Source organism: Aspergillus fijiensis (assembly GCF_003184825.1).
Source record: "Aspergillus fijiensis CBS 313.89 unplaced genomic scaffold BO72scaffold_5, whole genome shotgun sequence".
NCBI classification, from domain to species: domain Eukaryota; kingdom Fungi; phylum Ascomycota; class Eurotiomycetes; order Eurotiales; family Aspergillaceae; genus Aspergillus; species Aspergillus fijiensis.
Genome location: NW_024468981.1, coordinates 363,776 through 384,889, shown reverse-complemented (window position 1 = coordinate 384,889; position 21,114 = coordinate 363,776). Strand labels below are relative to the sequence as shown.

At 49.7% G+C, this 21,114-nt stretch overlaps 7 protein-coding genes across 7 annotated transcripts; 5 read left to right on the top strand and 2 right to left on the bottom strand.

Annotated features, from left to right (window-relative positions):
• Positions 1-659: 659 nt before the first annotated feature.
• On the top strand, positions 660-1,632 carry BO72DRAFT_420992 (copper acquisition factor BIM1-like domain-containing protein; the record flags this gene model as incomplete). Its single annotated transcript, XM_040942747.1, has 3 exons — positions 660-858; positions 918-989; positions 1,070-1,632. 3 exons carry the CDS (start codon positions 660-662, stop codon positions 1,630-1,632), a joined length of 834 nt encoding a protein of 277 aa, XP_040805470.1.
• Positions 1,633-2,783: 1,151 nt separating this feature from the next.
• On the bottom strand, positions 2,784-4,244 carry BO72DRAFT_444487 (uncharacterized protein). Its single transcript, XM_040943820.1, has 3 exons — positions 4,051-4,244; positions 3,563-3,997; positions 2,784-3,495 (listed from the first exon to the last, which is right to left on the bottom strand). Exons 1-3 carry the CDS (start codon positions 4,157-4,159, stop codon positions 2,837-2,839), a joined length of 1,203 nt encoding a protein of 400 aa, XP_040805469.1. The 5' UTR covers positions 4,160-4,244; the 3' UTR covers positions 2,784-2,836.
• A 3,377-nt stretch (positions 4,245-7,621) lies between these two features.
• Positions 7,622-8,197, top strand: BO72DRAFT_492286 (uncharacterized protein; the record flags this gene model as incomplete). The annotated part of the gene is made up of 1 exon (XM_040948280.1): positions 7,622-8,197. One exon carries the CDS (start codon positions 7,622-7,624, stop codon positions 8,195-8,197), a length of 576 nt encoding a protein of 191 aa, XP_040805468.1.
• Positions 8,198-8,346: 149 nt separating this feature from the next.
• BO72DRAFT_492285 (uncharacterized protein) lies at positions 8,347-9,976 on the top strand (the record flags this gene model as incomplete). The annotated part of the gene is made up of 3 exons (XM_040948279.1): positions 8,347-8,554; positions 8,617-8,772; positions 8,856-9,976. 3 exons carry the CDS (start codon positions 8,347-8,349, stop codon positions 9,974-9,976), a joined length of 1,485 nt encoding a protein of 494 aa, XP_040805467.1.
• Positions 9,977-10,782: 806 nt separating this feature from the next.
• On the top strand, positions 10,783-12,238 carry BO72DRAFT_420986 (histidine phosphatase family protein). The gene is made up of 4 exons (XM_040942746.1): positions 10,783-11,167; positions 11,268-11,652; positions 11,728-11,937; positions 11,991-12,238. The coding sequence occupies exons 1-4, from the start codon at positions 11,119-11,121 to the stop codon at positions 12,055-12,057; spliced, it is 711 nt and encodes a 236-aa protein (XP_040805466.1). The 5' UTR covers positions 10,783-11,118; the 3' UTR covers positions 12,058-12,238.
• A 2,932-nt stretch (positions 12,239-15,170) lies between these two features.
• On the top strand, positions 15,171-16,006 carry BO72DRAFT_492283 (uncharacterized protein; the record flags this gene model as incomplete). Its single annotated transcript, XM_040948278.1, has 2 exons — positions 15,171-15,762; positions 15,816-16,006. 2 exons carry the CDS (start codon positions 15,171-15,173, stop codon positions 16,004-16,006), a joined length of 783 nt encoding a protein of 260 aa, XP_040805465.1.
• A 2,261-nt stretch (positions 16,007-18,267) lies between these two features.
• Positions 18,268-18,973, bottom strand: BO72DRAFT_492282 (uncharacterized protein; the record flags this gene model as incomplete). Its single annotated transcript, XM_040948277.1, has 2 exons — positions 18,268-18,280; positions 18,333-18,973. 2 exons carry the CDS (start codon positions 18,971-18,973, stop codon positions 18,268-18,270), a joined length of 654 nt encoding a protein of 217 aa, XP_040805464.1.
• Between the last annotated feature and the right edge of the window lie 2,141 nt (positions 18,974-21,114).

Below are 21,114 nucleotides of genomic sequence, written 5' to 3'. Positions count from 1 at the left end.
AGTTGAAGTGCCGTGGTTGGGTCGGGCCCGTGGCTGCTGACGGCCCACTTATTATCTTATCAGATTGAAAATCCGAGCACGCTAGCAAATTTCGGTTCCCTCGTCCGATGCAGTGATTGGAACAAGTCTCCGCGTGACCCATCTCTCAATTTGTCCTCGGACATAATTCTTGGATTGGGACAAGGATGTTTGTGGTCGGAAGGGAACGGAGTGACCAGGATCTTATCAATCTGATATGATCTGATGCCGGGCTTTCCTCTTCCGGTTGGTGTCTCCTGGCGAGGTGACACTGCAGGAGGGGTTCGGTGTTGTCATCTCCACTCTGCGGGACAGGTCAAGCCAGGGTTCGGTGGTCGGAACCTCACTGGGGAGTTCCGACCTGCACATGTCGTCTTGCAATCCACTGCGGATCTTTATCACATGGGTTTGCGAAGAGTTCTTCCAGCGAAGGTTGCAACCACTCCACCAGGGCCGTTGACGGGTGTAACGTTTTCGAGAAAGGGATACTATGGATGCCGATCCTATAAGACGGCCATGCGAGCCCGCTGGCTACGGTCACCAGCACAGCAATCCTTCTATTCCAGAAATCCCCTTCCTCTGAGCCAAGGGTTTGAGCATTTACCCCTCATCACCTGCCACCTTCACACACACTTTCGACAATGTCTCCCATCACCCTAATCACCGGGCTGCTTGCCACAGCCAGCCTCGTCATCCCTGGCACCCTCGCCGCAGAAGCCACGGACATGGGGGCCGCTGCGTTCTTGTGGCCACCAGACCGTGCCTGGGGCGCGGCGCAGGACCGCACTGCCCCCTGCGGTTCCTCAGCCGGCGTCACCAACCGAACCGAGTTCCCTCTCAGTATGCACCCTCAGACTATGAACAGCCATCACGAACCTCCAAACTAATTCATGCCCCAGCCAACGGCGCCGTCTCCCTAGTCCTCCAAACAGAATCCTACTCCGTCAACCTCGCCATCTCATATGACAACAGTACGCTCCCCTTTCCCCTCTCTCTCAAACCCCTCCCCCTCCTTCCAAAGCACCAAATACTAACAACTCCTTCTACACAGACCCAACCAGCAACTCCGACTTCAGCACGATCGTCTCGAGCAGCAACTTCCCCGACCTCGACCCGGGCCACGAATGCTACTCCGTCCCCAACCCCCCCTCCACCATCACCACCGGCTCCAACGCCACCCTGCAGCTCAAGTACGTCTCCGACTTCGACAACGACGGCAACGAGACCTACTACGCCTGCGCCGATATCACCTACGTGCCGCTTGCCTCCTTCGACACCTCCATCCCCTGCTTCAACGTCTCGGAGGCGACCTCGACTGACTCGTCCTCGTCCTCGTCTTCCTCTTCCTCGTCGTCGAGCACATCCTCCGATTCCTCCTCGTCGTCGTCAAGCAGTGGTAAAAGCGGATCCAGCGGCCTCTCCAAGGGCGCCATCGCAGGAATCGTAGTCGGGACGGTGGTCGGCGCCGCGCTGGTCGGCGTGGCTGCCTTCGTGCTGGGACGGTACTGGCAGAAGAAGGCGCAGCGGGAGCACGCGGTCGCGATGAATATGATGAACCCCGTGCAGAAGACGTGGTCGGCTTCGACGGCGGGACGGCAGGGGGCTCAGGCTTGAGGGTTGGGACGTGATTTATGTTTAACTGAATGAATGTGCGATGCTTATGTTGATGGTGGTGTGGTGAGGGGTTTGGGATTGGTGGGGTGGGAAAGATAGGTACAGTGCCTAGTGCTGATGTGGAGGTAATTGATGAATAAATGATACGAGTTGACGAGGTCAATGTGTCGATTCTGAAAACTCATTCAACGATACTATGTTCGAGCTCTAGGATCAGATACATTGGCTACACGCTTTCCGGGACCTTCCCCTTCTTTCCCCTGGTACATGATCACAGACCGAGGCAGTCTTCCCGCTTGCTTGGGAGCCTTAAGCCTATCGGAATATGAACTCACAAAGTACTTGCTCACATTCTAGTGATAGTAAGGCCCAGGGAAAGGCCGAGAGTAGATGATTTTGAGTAGCCGATAAGTAAACGTACACACACAGCAACATGTCCTAATTGTGTGGAGTAGGTCTACACAAGTGCACCAGCTTCACGCATTTTCGGCGTACCAAGTCATTGGGGATTATTCCCCAAAAACGTTCTTCCATGCAGACACTGATGGGATATATATATAGCCAGATCTGTATGAAGTTTGATTGACTAGGTCACGAAGGGAAGTATCAATAATGACACACACACGAGACACTGATAGATATCATACAACTACTTCAATAAGAACCCATGTCTCAGGGATCGTAGTGTTTTCGGAGTGATCAAGTCGGGTCACTGTACCCGGGATTCCTGATGACAAAAGGAGTGGATTTAACGCGAGTTGCGCCTCTGAATGATCCTCACATAATCGAGAACATTTCTTCACCTATATTACCTACATTCCCAAACTTCAGAGACATTTAGATGAAGATAGACGCCGTACTGAATATGTTCCTGCACGCGAACCCTTAACATATCCACCATAGCCGAACCCGACAGACTGGTCTGCTCTTCTATATTTGCACAGAATAAATCTCATGGGATTACCATTAGTCTTTCAAAGATATAAATACAGTTTATTGGCTCATCTGAAAAGTCGCCGTACACGCCATGCTTGAATCGAAAGTATATATATAAGGATCGTAAAGGGGTGGTTAGAAGAGGTTTAAGGGGGGGGGGGGGGGAAACCCCCCGGGGGGGGAAAAAAAAAAGGGGGGGGGGGGGGAAATCCCCCTGGGTGATGAAAAATAAAGGAGGGTGGGTAGTGACGGTCCACTTCATCCTCGCCTAGAAGAAGCTGAAAAGAATCGCCGCGCTCAGGGCAGCAAGGGAAGAGCCCTGGACGTACGAGGACGAGCTCGCGACGCTGCTGGAGGTCGTTCCCTCGCTGAAGCTGGTGCTGGTGGAGGAGCCGGAGCTGGACTCGGAGGTGCCGTTGCTGCTGGTGGTGGCGGTCGTCTGCTTGCCGGCGGTCATGTTGAGGCCCGTGTCCTCGAGGTTGTAGAGGACGGTGCTGTTGCCGGACACGAGAATCTGGTCCGACAGGCCGGTGTCGCTGGTGTAGACGTAGGACACGTCGCCGTCGACGGTGGTGCCCGCGGGCGGGCTGTAGCATTCGATGGTGATGTCCTTGTACAGCGCGTAGTAGTAGCCGTACTCCTCCATGTCGGCGCTGTTCCAGTCCACCAGGCCACCGCCCCACTCGATCGTCCCCTCGCCCTCGCTGCTCAGCCCGCTGGGCCACAGCGACATCTGCAGCCGCGACGGCGTCTGCGGGTACATGTAGATCCCGGAGGTGGCGTTGTACGTCGAGTTCTTGGTCAGCGTGCGCATCGTCACCCCGTCCACCTGCCACTCCAGCTGCTCCGGCGTCCAGTCGATCGTGTACGTGTGCCAGGTGTTGTAGGTGTTGCCGGTGGAGACGGCGGCGTTGACCTCGTTGGTGTCTGCGGGGAATGAAAGAAGGAGTTAGCGCGTGTCACAGCCCATTCACGCAAAAGAGACAACACGTACAGTTCTCAACGCCCTGGAAGTAGAAGTCGGTCTGCACACTCGACAGGTTGTACCCCACAAACTCGAAGTCGATCTCGTCCTTCACGTCGGACATGAGGATGAACCCGGTGATGACCCCCCCGCCGCGACTGCTCTTGATCTTGGCCGACACCTTGCCGTACCAGATGTAGTGGTTCAGCGTCATCAGACTGCCCGTCGTCTGGTTGGGCATCGTGAGCATCAGACTGCCGTTCTCGACCTTGGGGTATCCGCTCCAGCTCCATTCGTACTGCGACGAGTTTCCGAGGTACTGGTCGTACGCCACCGTGTCGTCGAGGTTGCTCCAGCTGTAGGTCTGGTTCTTGCAGATGGGCTCCGGCGTGCACGAGTCGAGCGAGTACGACATCAGGGGGTCGCAGGTGCCCAGACATGAGGTTCCGACACCACATACTCCGCCTGTGGATGGTTGTTAGCGTGGTGGGGGAAAGATGAAGTGGTTGTCAACTCACTATAGCAGCAGGGTGCGCTCTCGGGGCACTTGTTGTCGGCACTACAGGTGGTGGAGGCCGAAGCAAGTGCGGCCAGACCGGCCAGGAACAGCGTGGAGACGTGGCGCATCGTTACAGAGGCGACACTGCGTGCAACCAACTGTTCTATGCAAGGAAGAGTTGGTGAGGGGGGGAGGAGGACTCTTGAAACCGCTGCAACGTTTCAGTTCTGAAAACGGTGCCGGGGGGCGGGGAAATCCATTATAATTATACGCTCTTTGGGGGGGGGGGGACGAATGTCCACATGACATCAAATCCACTGGGGTCAGCGAACCAAGGAGGAAGCAGGAAAGGGGGAACGTGTGGGACAAATGGGGCAAGAAATCAGTCAAAATCTTCCTCGGGGACCTTGGGCCGAGCACGGAATTATCGGGGGGAAGGCAAGCCGGCAGTCGGACGGTAACTCGTTCTGTCGGAGTTGGCTGTGCAGTGAGAACACTAAACCAGTATCGTGCGATAGATAGCAGATCCAAGGATGGGAACACTGGAACACTGACAGCGGGTACGAGAAGCGTGGGATAGGGCTAGCGGAGAGGAGGAAATCCCTCCTCCCCATTGGCCAACTGGATCTGCGAGATAACAGAGAATGAGAAACATCTCCACCGCAAGAGGAAGAAAATTCTGCAGTCGATAGGTTATTGGTTCTACAGGCGTTCCTGTGGTTCAAGCAGAGCTCCAGCGAGGTGGACCATCAGCCTAACCATGGCGATGCAGGCAGCGATATTAACGATTGGAAGTGGGATGCGAGCGAACCCAGCCAAGCTTTGCTAGCGTTGGGACTATCTCAGGGGCATTGCGTGTCCTGCCATGGCCATTCCAGCACGGCACACGAATTAGACTGATCGACACCGCCCCGGCACTGTGAATCAGCATTCAGTCAGTTGTGTTGATAACAATTGGAAAGGTAGGTTTCTGCGAAATTGCAACTGACCTAAAGCAGCAAAAACCCCATCCTACAGTTGTCAGCTTCATAGGGGTAGTTGTGCTGAAGTGTGGTTGTGCCAAGCCATCTATCAAAAACACAGAATTTTCTCAAGTGGGTCGATGACGTAGCCCCTTTTCTGGTCTTTTCTGGCGCACTTTGGGTGAATGTCTTACTTGGCTCTGAAACACCGCCTTCTCTCCTTGTCTTGCTGCTCAGACCATCGTGTTTCTCGAGTCCTGTGCGCACATTTCTCCAATTCTTGCTGATAAGGATCCGCAAATACCTCGGCTCCCCCCGCGCCACATATTCCGGTCTCGTGCACCATTTGTTTCCTGGTTCATACCCCTAACATGCTCAGGATAGGTGCGCATAATTGCAATTGATTGCTGCGAATGCCTTATTGATAAATCTTTTCCTGGAATAGACTCTAAAGTCGTCCTTCGATTCGTTCGAAAGTAATATCTCCAAAGCTTAGCCAAAGCTTGTTCCTACCATCTCCGAGGGATTTCTCTCCGTGACCCCTTCGGCGCCCTCTCGGCTCACTTCAGAGTATAGTTATGAGTGCGAACCTGGAAGACATCTGTCCAAATGTTGAGCGAAGTGAACTAACGGGCGATGCCAAATTGATAATGAATGAGTCATGTTGAGACCACCATGTGGCTCGAGTCTTCTTAGACACAGAGACAAGAAGCCGGCGCGACTAACACACTTGTCGCTAACAAGTGGAACTCAGTAGGCACCTTCAACAATGGTAGATTCACTATGCATCCTAGTTCAAGGCATGTCTCAGACTCACCCACAGTTCGCTTGATAATCACCTTTTCTTCGCTTAAGGATAAATCCGGGAGGTCGATCGCCCTGCCCGATGGTGTTCTCGGAGAAACCGCTCAAAAAACCACTCCCACACCACATGATCCCAGTTTGCATGGTCGGAACACAACTCTCCCGCTTGCATCTGACTCTCCAAAGACTGCATTGCGCGCATAGCGGGATCAGCCATCAGTCGATCACCGAGCTACCCCTAAGCGATCAGCCCAGAGACACATAGCTGCGATTGCACTAAATATACCCGAGGTCCCTTGGGACTATTGAATTGCACGATGCAAATAGCATAAGTAGCTTCGGGGTTATTGCACTAGTCCACTGGCGCCAGTGAATGTCTTAAATACTTTAAAGCGCCCATGATTAGCTGCTGCGAACATATCTATATATGGATGGTGTACTGAATAAGACATTTTTCATGGATAGTCGGAGATTAGTTTAGGGGAATTACCCCTCGGGGTTGACTGCCTAGAGTGGATTACGATTACTAATCTCCGGATCGACCGATCAAATCTCCAAGCGCTGTTAAGGGGACAGGGGCTTACAGCCAGCGAACCATTCGGGGCAATCCAGTGGCTTGGAATTGTTCTTCGCGCACAAAAGGAAGATCGACAAGCCGACAAGGCATGGGAACTGAAGTGCAAGCAAAAAGCAGGACACCCCACCTCTTCTGATTGTGAACCTCAGCAAGTATCTTGAAAAGAAAGGTTGAGAATCTTCACCCGATTCATGATCGACGATCGCAAAGTAAAGACAATCATTCGTTGATCCAGAAAATATATTTACAGGGGGAATGAATACGAAGTCGCCATTCAAGGAAATGTGCAAGGCGCAGGGACTGACTGCAGTGACAGCGCGAACACGGAAAAGGAGTCGGCTAATCCGGGGACCCGACTCGCGCTTGTCCGCCGATGTCCAAATTTATCTTCCTGGCATATTCTAGCCTCCACGCGTGGCTTGAAGGCTTCGACGGTAGGACTGCCAATCGAAAAGAAGATGATTTCTTTGGAAGTTCTCTCCCCCGCACTCATCTCATATTAAAACTCCTCCTCGACCCCCGATAGGTCAGTACCGATCGCGAGGGCTGATGGCATACAGAACCTCAGTTAGAAGGCAACCATCGTCGCTCAGATCTGCCCCTAACAAGGAACTGCTTCGCCGGAACTAGGCTCTGTTTGGGCTGGCCAGTAATCTTCCAAGCGCCTACGATTGTGGCCCATCAGAAAGGATCCTCGCGATGTGACATCTACTGCCTGTTGCGAAGAAGCATTCGTATGTGTCGGAGATGATAGTACAACACGCAGCCTGAAGGACTATGGGTCAAAGAAGTATCTGGCGTCCGCTTTTTACATGGTTGACACGCCACTAGCGAGTTGGTCATTCGAATATGTTTCGAGGGATGACTTACAGCGTGGCTGTGTGAATGCGAAGCAACTCGATTCATCAATTCACATCTCACGTATCACGAGAACAAGGACAACTCCTCGGGTGGCATCTCCAAGATCTTTGCCCCGCGTCGACACCAGCCATCCGGATCTCGTTCTCCTGGCTATGTCTGACAGAGACGTCAGACTGGACAAAAGTACTGTACAGCACATGCAGTAATTATACGAATGCGGGGGGCTATGCTGCATAAGGGCTGCAGATCCGCGGCGTGAATGCTGCCCAATGCGCCTTCCCTTTCGAACTTCAACCTAATCTGCCATCTTGAACCCTTCGGTGGTTCGCAAAGTCTGACTAAATTCCCCCTCCTCCACCTCATCGTCATCATCTTGTGAGAGCAGGATGGAACCCAGGAAGAAACGCCTATCACATAATGCATATACAGTCGCGCTCCTCGCTCCGCTGGAAGTTGAGCTCAGCGCAGTGAGGTACATGCTCGACGAAGAACACGAGCAGCTTCCGGCGACGAAAGGTGACCCAAACCGCTACGTCCTTGGACAACTGAGCCAGCATAATGTGGCTATCACATCCTTGCCTGCCGGCTACCAAGGCATCATCTCGGCCGCAATCGTCGCACGAGATCTAGCACGCACCTTCCAGTCGGTAGAGCTGCGACTGCTCGTGGGCATTGGAGGCGGCGTACCTAGTTCTACTGTCGATGTTCGCCTGGGAGACGTGGTGGTCAGCGTCCCATCCGACACGCAGGGTGGTGTTGTGCAATACGACTTGGGAAAGCAGACTACGACCGGGTTTCAACGCAAAGGTTTCTTATGCCCTCCTCCCAACGAGTGGCTAGCGACCGTCCCGCAAATGCGGTCGGATCATCTTGTGCGGTCCAACCTAGTTTCTAAACATATTGGGGACATTCTGGAGCGGTATCCCGCACTTTCAAGTACAAGCGACCGTCGTCTGACCTAGATGTTCTGTTCAAGTCTGAGTACGACCATCAATTCAACAAACCCACTTGCCAGTCTTGCGATAGACAAAATGAGATTCTCCGACCCGAACGCAGCGATCCAAAACAGCCCGTCATCCACTACGGAGTCATTGCATCAGGCGACCGCGTCATGAAAAATGCGAGGGAGCGGGACATGATCAGCGCCATCTGCTTTGAAATGGAGGCAGCAGGACTCATGAATGAATTCCGGTGCATTGTCATTCGCGGGGTTTCTGATTATGCAGACTCGCACAAGAACGATGTATGGCATCCTTATGCCGTCGCCGCTGCTGCCGCCGTCGCCAAGGAGCTACTATCGTATCTCGAAGCATCAAAGAGTAAGTGAAGCATACGTATGTCCATGGTCACGTCACAGGATTGCTGATTAGAGATTTCGCAGCTACCGTTCAATTATCTCCGGTGGCCGCTGCCCTAGAAGCCTTCTACACTGAAGGAAGGCGCCTTGCGATTCAACACATTTCCGGCCAGCCACTCCCAATGAGCCACTGTTTCATCAACCTGGCAGTGGTGAAGCGCTCACAACACGTCAGCAAGCGTCAGAATTTCTTCTCACTCAGTCACGCCTCAAAGTGCAAGAAGATGACCAGGAGGAAGTGATCACCTTACTGGCACTTTTAGAGCCACGGTCCCGGCCCGAACGACCGTTCGAGACACCTCCGAAGCCGAAACGCATTCTGACCGAAGGACGGGCTGGGGTAGGGAAATCGACGCTCTGCAAAAAGATTATTTTCGAACTCATTCACCATCACCTGTGGAAGGACCTTTTCGATTGGGTCTTCTGGGTTCCTTCGCGGAACCTGAGACGAAAATCACAAACGATGACTGCATATAATACGGAAAACATGTTCTACGAGGAATACTTCTCACAGCAGCCTGATGGCAAAGCACAGGCTCACGCGTTATGGCTGACTGTCAATGAACCTTGCGTCTGTGAATGGGTGCTTTTCATCCTGGATGGCCTCGACGAGGTCTCGCGGGAATGGGACATGGGCACGCCGATGCACGAGTTTGTGTCCCATCTTTTAGAGCAGCCACAAGTCATCATTACGACGAGACCTCGCCCGTCTGATCATATTGATATCGGGGCCGTTGATCTGGAGCTGGAGGCTATTGGATTCCGCTCCAAGCAGGTGAAGGAATACATTCGCAACACAGAGATAGTGCCGGACATCGGCGTTTCAAGAGAGATTGAGTCATTTCTACAGGATCACGCTCTGCTGCAAAGCCTCGTCCGAATTCCGATCCAGCTAGACGCATTGTGCTACAGCTGGGAGCGAAATATTTGGGGCGACAGACCGCAGACAATGACCAGTCTCTATCAATCAATCGTCTCAAAGATCTGGAGAAAGGATATCCTACAGCTAGGTATCCGAGACGATCAAGGGCACCGGCTCACGGAAGGGGCAGTAGAAGACATCCACCAGCTCGACATTGAAAATTACGTTGCGAAGGAAATTAACCTCATCGAGGGCCTTGCATTTCATGGACTTGCTAATGATACCATTGAATTTCAAAAAGAAGACCGAGCATCTATATGCAGACTATTAAAACAGCATGAGGAAGAGCTCCCACGTATGAGCGAACGTGTACGCCGCAAAGTATCATTCTTGCGCACATCGGAAGACAATGCTCACAATAGCCGACACAGCTTACAACTTTCTGCATCTGACCTTCCAAGAGTACTTCGCGGCACGTTATTTTGTCAGGCACTGGACACGCGACAAGCCTCTTCCTTGTAACTGTCTGACAAGGAAGGACCCTCCAACAATACCACCTCGCCTCTTTCTGCAGACAGAAAAGTATAATGCACACTATAATATATTCTGGCGCTTCGTTGTGGGTCTGTTGCAGGACTGTTGGCAGCCCAAGGCGTCGAATGGGGAGTTGGTCAGAGGGATCTTTCAACAATTCGAAGCTGAACCACGCGACTTGGTCGGAGCAGCGCACCAGAGGCTTATAACGCATTGCCTCAGTGAGCTAGCTGTGGGCAGCAGCGATTCTGCCATCCCAGCGATAATATCCCAATTCGAAGATAAGCTACTGCAATGGGAATTACTCAACTGCAAATCTCACTTGGTCCCTCTGCTTATTTTTGACCCAGAATGCCCAGCCCGCGTGATAGTAGCACTCCTCAACCCTGAGCATGAACAGTACCATGAACTAGTCCTCGAGGCACTACAGTCAGGCAACAGGGCACTACCTGTAGAGGCCCTCAGATCCACAGTTCGGTTGCTTGAGCAATCCAACCGTGTACAAGTAAGGCTTTTGGCGACAGAAGTGCTCACACAGAGCCAGGGGCCTATTCTACAGAATATTGAGTCTATCCTGGTCCAGATTCTTCGGAGTAACCATGCCGAAATGAGAAAGGCAGTAGCAGAGGGTTTGCTCCGAAGATGCATCTAGTGATGATCCCTTCTTGGCTGCCTCATTGCTGTCATCCGAATCCCCTGTTTGTCTAGTTTGCACCCTCCTGCCCCCACTTTTGTGGAAAATTCCATTGCATGATTTTGGCATGAACAACATGCAGAGATCCCAAATTCGGAGTTTTTACGACTGTACCTTATCTATACTTCAGCCCCGAAATACATCCTGTCAATCGATTTCACAAACCACAATGCATCCTGCCCACCATGATCCCCAGAGTAAGCTAGTACACAAACAACCTCCGGTGAACCCCACTCAACCTCGAACTCCAGTCGGATCCATGATCATGGATTACATAAAGCCCTTGCGCCCCCACAAGCCCAACAATGGCGTCAACCAATCTCGCCCGTCCGAAAACCAACCCAGGTTTTGACATCGTAACCCATTGAGCCTCAGCTGAACCACCACATCCATCCATCTAGATATCTAGACTAGACCCCTCTCCGCTCCAGACAAGATGCCCGACAAGGACGCAGGTACCCCGCGGGTCTTCCTCTACCGCCACGGTAAGTTCATCGCCCCGCTGGGCATAAGCTCCCCCCCCCCCGGCCCCCTCCACCTCCCCCCCTACTCCCAACCAACGGCACGACAAACTAACAAAACCAGGCGAAACCGAATGGTCCAAAAGCGGCCGCTACACCGGCACCAGCGAGATCGAGCTGACCGCCGACGGGATCAAGCAGGTGACCGCGTCGGGCAAGATCCTCGTGGGCGCGGGCAAGCTGGTGGACCCGGGCCGTAAGCTGGCGCGGGTGTTCGTCAGCCCCCGGCGGCGGGCGGTGCACACCTTCGAGCTGGCGTTCCCCGAGGCCGACAGGCAGGCGCTGCGGGCCGCCGGGAAGGTGCAGGAGAACGACGAGCGGTTGGCCGAGTGGGGGTATGGGCTGTATGAGGGGTTGTTGACGAAGGAGATCCGGGCCCTGCGCAAGGAGCATGGGTTGGATGGGGAGCGGGAGTGGGATATCTGGCGCGATGGGTGTGAGGGGGGCGAGTATGTTTTCCTTCCTTATGTTTTTAGTCTGGGGAGAGGGGGAAAAGGGATGGGGTGCTAACGCAGTGCGTGCAGGTCGCCAGAGGATGTGACGGCTCGAATCGATAGTCTGATTGCGGAGATCCGTGAGCTGCACCGTGGGAATATGCATGGCGAGCAGCCTGCCGATGTGGTGCTTATTGCCCATGGGCATACGCTGCGCGCGTTCACGAAGCGCTGGTTGGGTTATCCCATGGAGTTTCCTTTGTCTATGATGTTGGAGCCGGGTGCGGTTGGGGTGCTTAGGTATGTGTTGATGAGGTGGTGTGATCGAGATGTTGGCTGACGATCGAGTGCAGCTACCAGCACCATAGCATCGATGAGCCGGCGTTTTTGGTCGGCTATGGGTTTCCCTTGGAGCAGTGAGGGATGCGGATGCACTGGCTCGGTGGTATGCTCACCGATTCATGGAAGAAAGATTTCAATACCTGGGGCGAAGATTCTAGGTCATATGGTTTTGGAGGGGAACGCTGGATTTGGGAATCCGAGGCCACGGGTAGACAAAAAGAAAATAGAACTAGATTTCAATGTGATGAGGAAGATGGAGTCGCTTGCCCAAGCGCAACTTGATGAATCACAACATAAAATGCGTATCTTGGCCATGGAATACAGCAGACAGATAATTTGTACGGTCCTCGCTCGAGCAGCATAGGCTGACTAGGACCACAATTTGCTCCGCATAATGGACGCATATCAGCTTCCATCATGGAATTCAGCCTTAAAAAACCCAGACTTGATCAAGACCGAGAAGTCTAATCAGGCAAGGTGTACGGAATCAATCTGCAGATATAAGTGACATAAGTTCTGCTGTTTGTTCGACCAGTGGTAGCAGTTACACAACAAAGATGGTACTTAATCTAGCTGAACCAGCACTGGATCTGATCCACAATATTCTGAATGATGGAAAGTTTACCGCTTTCTAAATAGTCCAAGCTGCTGGTTGCAGTAAATAAGCAATCTTTCAATTGAGGTCCAATGTTTAATTCTTCGGCAGTGTTGAGGCCCTCTAAATCTAAGCAGTTGGCCCCTGAAAAGATCACACCAGTGAGGGTAGAAGCTCTGTATAACCATCCTATAGAAAAGTCCAATTTGTTCCTTCACAAAATGGATTTTCTTCTACCAGACGAGCTTGATATGCGTATACTGAAGCCTACTATCCCATCACGTGCTTATATTCAGCATTACTTGATAGGATATGTACTGACCGACCGAAGCTTTGTCTTTTTTTTTTTTTTTTTTTTTTTTCTTTTTGAGTTGCTGAACTTGCCTTTATCGGCTTGATGACACAAAATCACTGCCGGCGAAAATATCATTAAGTCTAGACCGATCTGTAAGTAGTCTCAACATTGGATGCGAATTCCAGATGCAGATCCTCAAAATTGGGCAGAAACCTTGTCCCCGCACTTCTTTGTTCTAGATATAAGGATACCACTCCGCCACTTATGATTTCGGTCATAAAATTAAATCTAAATCACCTGTGAATCTAAGGATGAGTGGTCCAACCTGCTAACAATAATTTTCCTTCCGCAAGTCCCGTAACGCGACCGATGGGTGTTCTACCCTGCTAGGGTGTAGCGGCCAAGAGTCTGTTAAGAACATGTTTACTGTCGACTCAGATAATTTGGATCTAGGAGTTTATTTGTTCATAGGAAATACAGACTATTTCACCAAAAAATCTAATTCCTCTTTTATACCCTTCCGTACCAGCTCTGGGAAAAAGAGCAGTCGAGAATAATTCTACACGACATTTAACCTTTGGATCACTGACCTGGCGACCGCCGGATCGCTCTACCTAACCGTCTAAAGGCGATGAAAACCTGCACCATCAGTTACTGGTTCAATTCTTTTTCAATTTACTTAGTGGCAATTGAGCGAGAAACGCAAATAGAATCGCCGAAGACTGAGTATGACCTCACTATGCAGTCAAACACCGAGTTGATAATAAGGATCCTATATAAGCTGCTGTTAAGTTTCTAATGTGAAAGTGACTTTTCAAGACACAATTAATTTACATCAAATGCTGATATAATACATCCGGGAATCCCAAAGGGCTATTTACTTTCGTAAACTCGCTGGCAAATCCAGGCAGCTGTCTACACGCAGAGGAGTTCTTCTACTGTGCCTAGCTGATACCTCGCAATGACTCCCGTCTTTGGGATTCTAAGCGGACTCTGGGTAGGTAGACCAAGTATAAGTTCCCCCCCATGAGCTGACAGCGTGGATGTTGGCAACGCACAGCAGGGAGTATATAATGGAGAGAATGAATGCATCGAGCCACCTGGCTTATGTGCTCTCATAAGCCCCAGCAATGCATCTGTAGAGTGAGTATAAAACTTCCTGGGATATCTTTCAATACTCGGTCCTAATCATTATTCCTAGTATTGTCGCTGTACATGGGATGGATGGACACTGGAAAAATAGTTGGGTGGCCCAGAACGGTGCCTTTTGGTTATATGACTTCCTTCCCAGTTTCACTCCGAACGCAAGAATCCTATCTTTTAGCTATGAAGGAAACGCTAAAGCCACAAGTGTTTCCCCTCCCGGAATCTCAGATCATGGGCGAAGTCTAGTCAGTCGATTATCTGACTTGAGGAGAGACACGGAGGTAGTAGTTCCAGATGCTTCATGTTGACTGCAAATTTAACGCATTGATATTCAGACCGCCGATAGACCAATAATCTTTATTGGGCATAGTCTTGGGGGTCTTGTCATAAAGACTGTGAGTCATTTCTTGTTTCTAATATCATTTCGCGCCCATTGAAGCTAAATAGTATTCATAATAGGCTTTGACGTACGCCGATAGGGGGCGCAGCGGGCACCTTGAGCACCACAAGGCTGTGAAGGATTCCACCTATGGTGTTCTGTACATGGGAACCCCGCATCAAGGCGCTGACCAAAAATCTCTTCTGAAAATTATAGTGAGAATAATGGCTTTTTGTGAGGGAAAACATGCAGACGACAAATTACTAGACGATATAAGAAGTTTTTCAACATTTCTTGATGAACTCCAAGATACCTACAACGCGATTAGTGGAGACTTTGAAACGGTATTCTTCTATGAGACTCTTCCAACGCCTGTTCATTCTCTAGGACCTCGTATAATGGTATGACTTCCAGCTCAATCTATTCACGGTTGTTGACTATCTTCATCATAGATGGTTCCAAAGAACTCCGCAGTTGTTCCAGGAGCTGTCAACGCGGAACCTATTCGGTTTGATGGCGATCATTTAACAATTGTCAAATATGACTCGATCGAAAATGCCAAGATGCAGATCATAGGTCAACGACTCCGGATTCTAGTTAACGCAGCCATCCAAGCGTCTAAAAAGTCGTCAACGGGATCAGCCCATTGTGATAGTTTTGGATTCCAAGAAGGCTCGACTAATATAGGTACAATACCAATGGAGTTCCGAGTTGGCCTCGAACTTCCCCAAATACGGAATCCTAGCTTCACTGGAAGGGAGTATATTCTTAAAAATATGTCTGAATTGCTGCACAGCGATGCAAGTGATGGTCAAAAGTCCTTAGTCCTGTTCAATCTAGGAGGCGTGGGGAAAACACAGATCGCGCTTGAGTTTGCCTATCGAACCGAGCATAATTTTAGCTCTACGTTCTGGATCGATGGCTCGACTCAAGAGACAGTATTTTATAGCATTCGCGATATCCTGAAGTCGATAACAAGCTATTATAGAACAAACGGATTCGAGACCGATAATCCACGCTTTCAAACACTAAAGGAGGCACTCAGTTTACCAGGAGACAAAGACTGGAGATACGACAGCGGCTACGAAAAGAGCAGATTCGAACGCCTGAGGGATGCCTTTCGCCAGTGGTTATCCTATAGCGAGAATAGAAACTGGCTGGTGATACTCGACAACGTCAATGATCTTGAATTATATGACTTTCGCCAGTTGTTGCCAGTGAAACCCTGGGGCTCGGTGCTAATCACAACTACAAGAACTGACCTTACTGTCACCTGGAAATCAGTTGAAGTGCTGGAGATGGATGAGTCCGAGTGTGTCGACCTCTTAAGGAAGACATCAGGCTTAGCTCTGAAGCCCAAGAGCGAAGGTGAGGCTATATGCATGAACTTAATACGGAGCAATATACTCATGCTTTCTTAGAGGTGCAGTCTGCGAAGGTTCTTAGCAATCTTCTCGGGTACCTTCCATTGGCCATCGCGCAAGCCGGGTCTTACCTGAAAGTCAACAAAAATGAGACAGTTGAGCACTATCTGGATCTGATGAAGGAAAACCCAGTCGGACTGCTTGGCTGGATTCCTCGAGGCGCGGCTTGCTTGGGGATACAGGAATGACACGGTTTTGACTACATGGGAAATCTCCTACCGGGCCATAGAATGGCAAGATTCCAATGCCCTGGAAATATTGCACTCATGTGGATTTCTCGCCCGCAAAAACCTGAATAAAGCTATTCTCCAGGCTTTCTCAATTGGGAAAGGTCATATGTCCCACCCGACAAGTTCTGACAGCAGCTAATTTCCACAGATAATGCCCTACATGAGTCGATACAGACATTACTGTCATATTCTTTCCTCAAGCGTACTGGCTATGGCGATCAAATGTTCATGGTGCCTCTCGTCCACTTATGGGCTCGCGAGCGGCTAGGGAAGAAGAAAGAAGCATTCGCACATGAGGTCCTGGAAAAGTTGTATAGAACCTCTCTTTCCACATCCCCTGAAATACAGAATTCCCAGCTGGAGCCTCACGTGGGCTTTATTTTCGGCTATCATGCCTCGAATTCAAAATGCAATTCAGCTCCCGAATCGTTACTAGAACTCTCACGGGTGACTATGCCTTCTTCGTGGATACAAACCTCGGCGAACTCCCTGTACGGGTGGTGCTTGTTCTTATGGGGTAGAGCTGAGGAAACGCTCCGGTTTTTAGAGACCAGAGCACTTGCTCCAGGAACCGCTTCAATTCCAGACTGGGAAAAGTTGTATCGCCTACGGGACCATATGCCATCCGACGTCACCCGGTATTATATGCTCCAATGGAGCCTATGTCATGCACTATGTACAGTCCCTCATAAACACCCTCGTGTACTGCAAATCATCGGGGATTACGCATTCGCATTGGCGACGTGGAATCCTGAGCTCTCGCAGTCATGGTACCGCTGGCTTTTGAACTCGCGCAAGCAAGTCTCGGGAAAGAATCATCCAGGGACTTCCGGTGCCCTGTTGGGTATTGGCATCACTAGCCCTTCTTGCAATGCATCAATCACCTGTACCAGAGCAGCAGTGAGATCAAGGGAGAGAACAGTGGGGTTGCAAAGTTTTTACACCAAGAACGCAATCTTTTGGGTCCAAAGGCGCTATGAAGCTTGCGTGGGCAGGGATGGTATTACGCTCAATCAGCAGTTGGACTGGAACATGGATATGTTTGCAGCCTACACCCAGCTTGATATGCCAATTGATGCCGTGCTTTTGATCACTCACCCTCCTTCATACATACTTCTGGGAATGGTGGATCGGTTTCTATATACCTCACTAGAAACAGCGCGAGAGCTTTTTCGAAAACTCTTGGTGAGCAACGAATCATCCTGGACTTGGCGAACAGCACCGCCTGAAATAATGTCTTACATTATAGACCATTATGGCTCCCTGTCCCAGTCCCTTTCAGACAGAGATGAGCTTCTAAAATATCTGAAGACTTACTGGACTGTGCTACAAGACCAAAAGCAGGCATTACAGGCCGATCTACCAGGATTGGAATCATGCTTTCTCGTCATGATGCACGCCAGGGTGGCTTTGCTGATGACAATTATTTATGCATCCAACAATGAAACAGATCTTGCCCAGAGGTGGCTGGGTAAAATTCTGGAACCGGATCTGGAAACAGACTTGAACTCCGTTAGAATGCGAGGCGAAGCGAGACGATACGACATGAGCTCATGCGGGGGCTATTACCACCGACAAGTCGTGAAGACTTATGATTACCATGGCCTGGCCCTGGATGTTATGACCCTTGTTCTCCATGGGATTCATTCTAATATTTCACAATCACACTGGGACAAATGGCGGATAGCTTCCATTATGCTAGTCTGGAAACACCTAGCAGGTTTGGAGGGTAATCCTCACAGTGCTGTTGAATGGTACCTACAGGATGCTTGGACCTGTTCAGTTGCTTGGGCCAATGCAGCGGATGAACTTTTTGGGCAATGGGCAACACATTCTGACGCATGTCCCGGTTCATTCCTACTTGGAGACCTTGAAAAAACCGTCGCCTACTTTTCGGAGGATAAATCAACTTCTTGCTTCGCGGATGAACGGAATTTATTCATGTGCCGTGCAAATCTCCCTGGTACTGATGTACAAAGCCCGGTTGTTTCAAACTCGTTCCTTACTGCGATGATAACTTTTGTTTCTTCTTTCGTTTCCGCTTTTCCCTTGTGCCAGTGGTGAAAAGCTTACCCCCTGAATCATACGCGATGTTGTACCTTTCAGCATTGGATAAAGCTTTGGAAAGTCTTGTCCTTGGAGATGCCTGACACATATTTGCACAGGAATTCCACACTGCTTCTTGAGAAAGTCGTGAAAAAAGAGAAAAGAAAATTAGATCACAGCTTGTCTCTGTCAAAGTGTTGTCAGTCTGTTCCCTTGTGTACGTTGTAGTAACACTAACCCGCATTGCTTGACCAGCAGGAATATCGCAACAGCCGCCGCCGCAATACTAGTTGCGACGGCAGTCCACCCCACAGCTGCAGTATAGGCAACAAGGCCTAGAGATAGAAAGAGGAATGCTCCAATGACAAGAATTTGTAGCATGAGTGAGACAACTAAACCAGGTTTGTTCCATCTTCTGCGCCAATCTCCCGTCAAATTGGCATTCCTCTCCTGCTCGAGGATGAGAACACTCGACGAGAACCCCGCCACACCCAGTGCAGCGATGAAAAGAAGCCATGCTATGGCCACAAAAACTCTCACTGTTTGCATAGAGAAGTACGCATGGGGGTTTAGTTGTCTTGGGTCCTGCAATTGGCCGATAATGGTGGCAAAAATGGATGCACCAAAGATCGATATGCCAACAATGAAGGAAAGAAAAGATTGAAAAGATTGAACCGTCACCAGAACATCGGCACTAGGATCCGCCTGGCGAATTGGCAAGCCATTTTGAACATGGTCGGAGTTGCTCCCTGCGTGTCCTATGCCTGCAGCTCCACACTCCGGCCCTTTCGGGCGGACCTTCGCGGCCGCCGACAAAGTAGACGGTGACGGAGAGAGGGTTGGCACACATGCCAAGTCGTCGACATTTTGTGACTGCATGTTCTCATTTCCATGAGATCTGAATGACTATGGATAGTTATTGGGAGTTAAAAACTGTCGGTGCAACAGGCTTCAGGTCATCAAATTTATACTCATTCTTCCAGGAAGACCAGCCATGTAACCACTTACCTAGAAAATAAAGTAATTCAATGATCTTGGGTACGCGCCGCCTATGAGATTCTATCACGACCGCTGGGTTATGTTGTATCCATGGGCAAGAATACTTAGGGGCATGCTCAAGCTGTGCTTGAATTTTGGACATGATAAAAGTTACGCATGACAGGACGTCCAGGCTATTGTTTCCATGATAGGAATTCGGAAAATAGGTAGGATGGGGCGCTTGATGGTCGGATGACAGAAGCTCTGCGACAAATAGAAATAACATGATCAGTTTCACCTTACGTGGCACGATAAATCTTGTCTAAATTGGAACATCCTTCAAGGAAATTAGACTCTTCATTCTTTTGGTATAACAGGTCCAGGCCCTCGTGTTCAAATTCAGGCTAAACCATACTATCTATACGATACCAAACTTTAGATTGATGTCAACGAGGCAAGTCTCTTTGTTTGATTCCGATGTCAATGAGAAGTAATTCCAAAAATTGCAATGTAGGTGAATAGCGAGTAGCCTATGCTTGATGAACTCTGGAAAGTATACATGTGTATGACAACGCAGTTGGTCAAAATTCAAGACAGTAGATAATGGCTAATTGGGGGACTAGATTAGATACTTAGTATCTAGAAGGCCCCGGCGGTATGAATGATCCAATCCTGGCCCTAACCAAGAAGACCGGGAGCACTTAAAGTACTATAGGAAGCTTTTGGGTGAGGTCAGTCGCTATAGTACTATAAAAATAGATTTAATCTAGCTATATTACTTAAAGATCTAGACATAGCAGACTGCACTCGAGAATTTGGGAACTACTTACAATCTGTCCGATGAGTGACTGTTCCATGTGTGGCTCACCTGGTCGAATAATTCAAATTCGCGACCTTTTCCGGCTCATGGGATCACAGGTGCTTTTTCGGATTCGCTTTCACGGGCCGATGTTCAGTGAAGTTTGTCTCATACTATAGTTCAGCCCAGATCTCTTTGTAATGAGTGACCGAGTAAAATACAAGATGATCCGCCCAGAGATTAGAGTCCTTGTCTCTTTCTAATTATGATGTCACATTATGGCATTTGAGTTGAAGAAAAGTTATAGAACGAGAATAATCAGAGAGTATATGATTCGAACCAAAAATCCTACAAGAAGACTTTAGGAGTTTCAATGAAAATTGTTGTAGCATGGTTGGTGACTATAAGCTTTTCGCGGATCCTAGTTGTAAAATAACTAGGTCATTACAAGATGAACCAACCAATCAATCAAAAATAATCCTTTGTTAGGTGAATTGGCAAAAATCCTTTTATGCCAACCGGGCAATTTAGAATTTTTTATGGTATTCGGCCGTGGTACTATCTTGATTGCTTAAGATACATATGAGGGACAACCCGCCTGTGCCCAGATTGATATTGCCTCTGGCAAGCATTAGTACTAATGGAGATCAGCGCTGATTCTTTGCCTAATCGACGGGCTGTCAACCCCGACAAGCAGTCTCTACAATCTTTCTAATAATAAGTGTCAGTACTATTACGAGCCACTCATCTCGTCATAAGACTTGAAATATGGGTGATACTCCAATAGTGGAACAGTTTGGGTTGTTCCCCTTTCAACCTGAGAGTGCGGAAAGCTTTGTCGATATTATCGCGGTTCACGGACTTGATGGTCATTACAAAGACGCCTGGACTTGGGCACCAGCAAAACCTAATAGTGGCGCGCCGTGCAATTGGCTCAAAGATCTATTGCCTGCCGACATTCCCGGGGCGAGGATTTTGTCATTCGGATACAACTCTGCGGTAGCACAAAGTAAATCAATTGGCGACATCAGAACCTTCGGGGAGCAGCTTCTTCAGCGTGTACGTCGCGAACGTCACGCAGAACAGCAAAAACGTCGCCCAATAATCTTTGTTTGCCACAGTCTTGGTGGCATCATTGTCAAAAAGGTGAGCGGTTCTTCTCTGGTCTCTTGATTGCCCTACTGAGGTCTATCCGTATACACTTTGAGCATATGTATGTCTACTGACATTTATAGGCAATTAT

Coding starts and splice junctions, on each gene's coding strand:
- BO72DRAFT_420986 (XM_040942746.1), top strand. CDS start 11,119: ATGCCCGACAAGGACGCAGGTACCCCGCGGGTCTTCCTCTACCGCCAC. Junction 11,168..11,267: donor GGTCTTCCTCTACCGCCACG/GTAAGTTCATCG, acceptor TAACAAAACCAG/GCGAAACCGAATGGTCCAAA. Junction 11,938..11,990: donor GGTGCGGTTGGGGTGCTTAG/GTATGTGTTGAT, acceptor GATCGAGTGCAG/CTACCAGCACCATAGCATCG.
- BO72DRAFT_444487 (XM_040943820.1), bottom strand. CDS start 4,159: ATGCGCCACGTCTCCACGCTGTTCCTGGCCGGTCTGGCCGCACTTGCT. Junction 3,998..4,050: donor GAGCGCACCCTGCTGCTATA/GTGAGTTGACAA, acceptor AACCATCCACAG/GCGGAGTATGTGGTGTCGGA. Junction 3,496..3,562: donor CTTCCAGGGCGTTGAGAACT/GTACGTGTTGTC, acceptor CATTCCCCGCAG/ACACCAACGAGGTCAACGCC.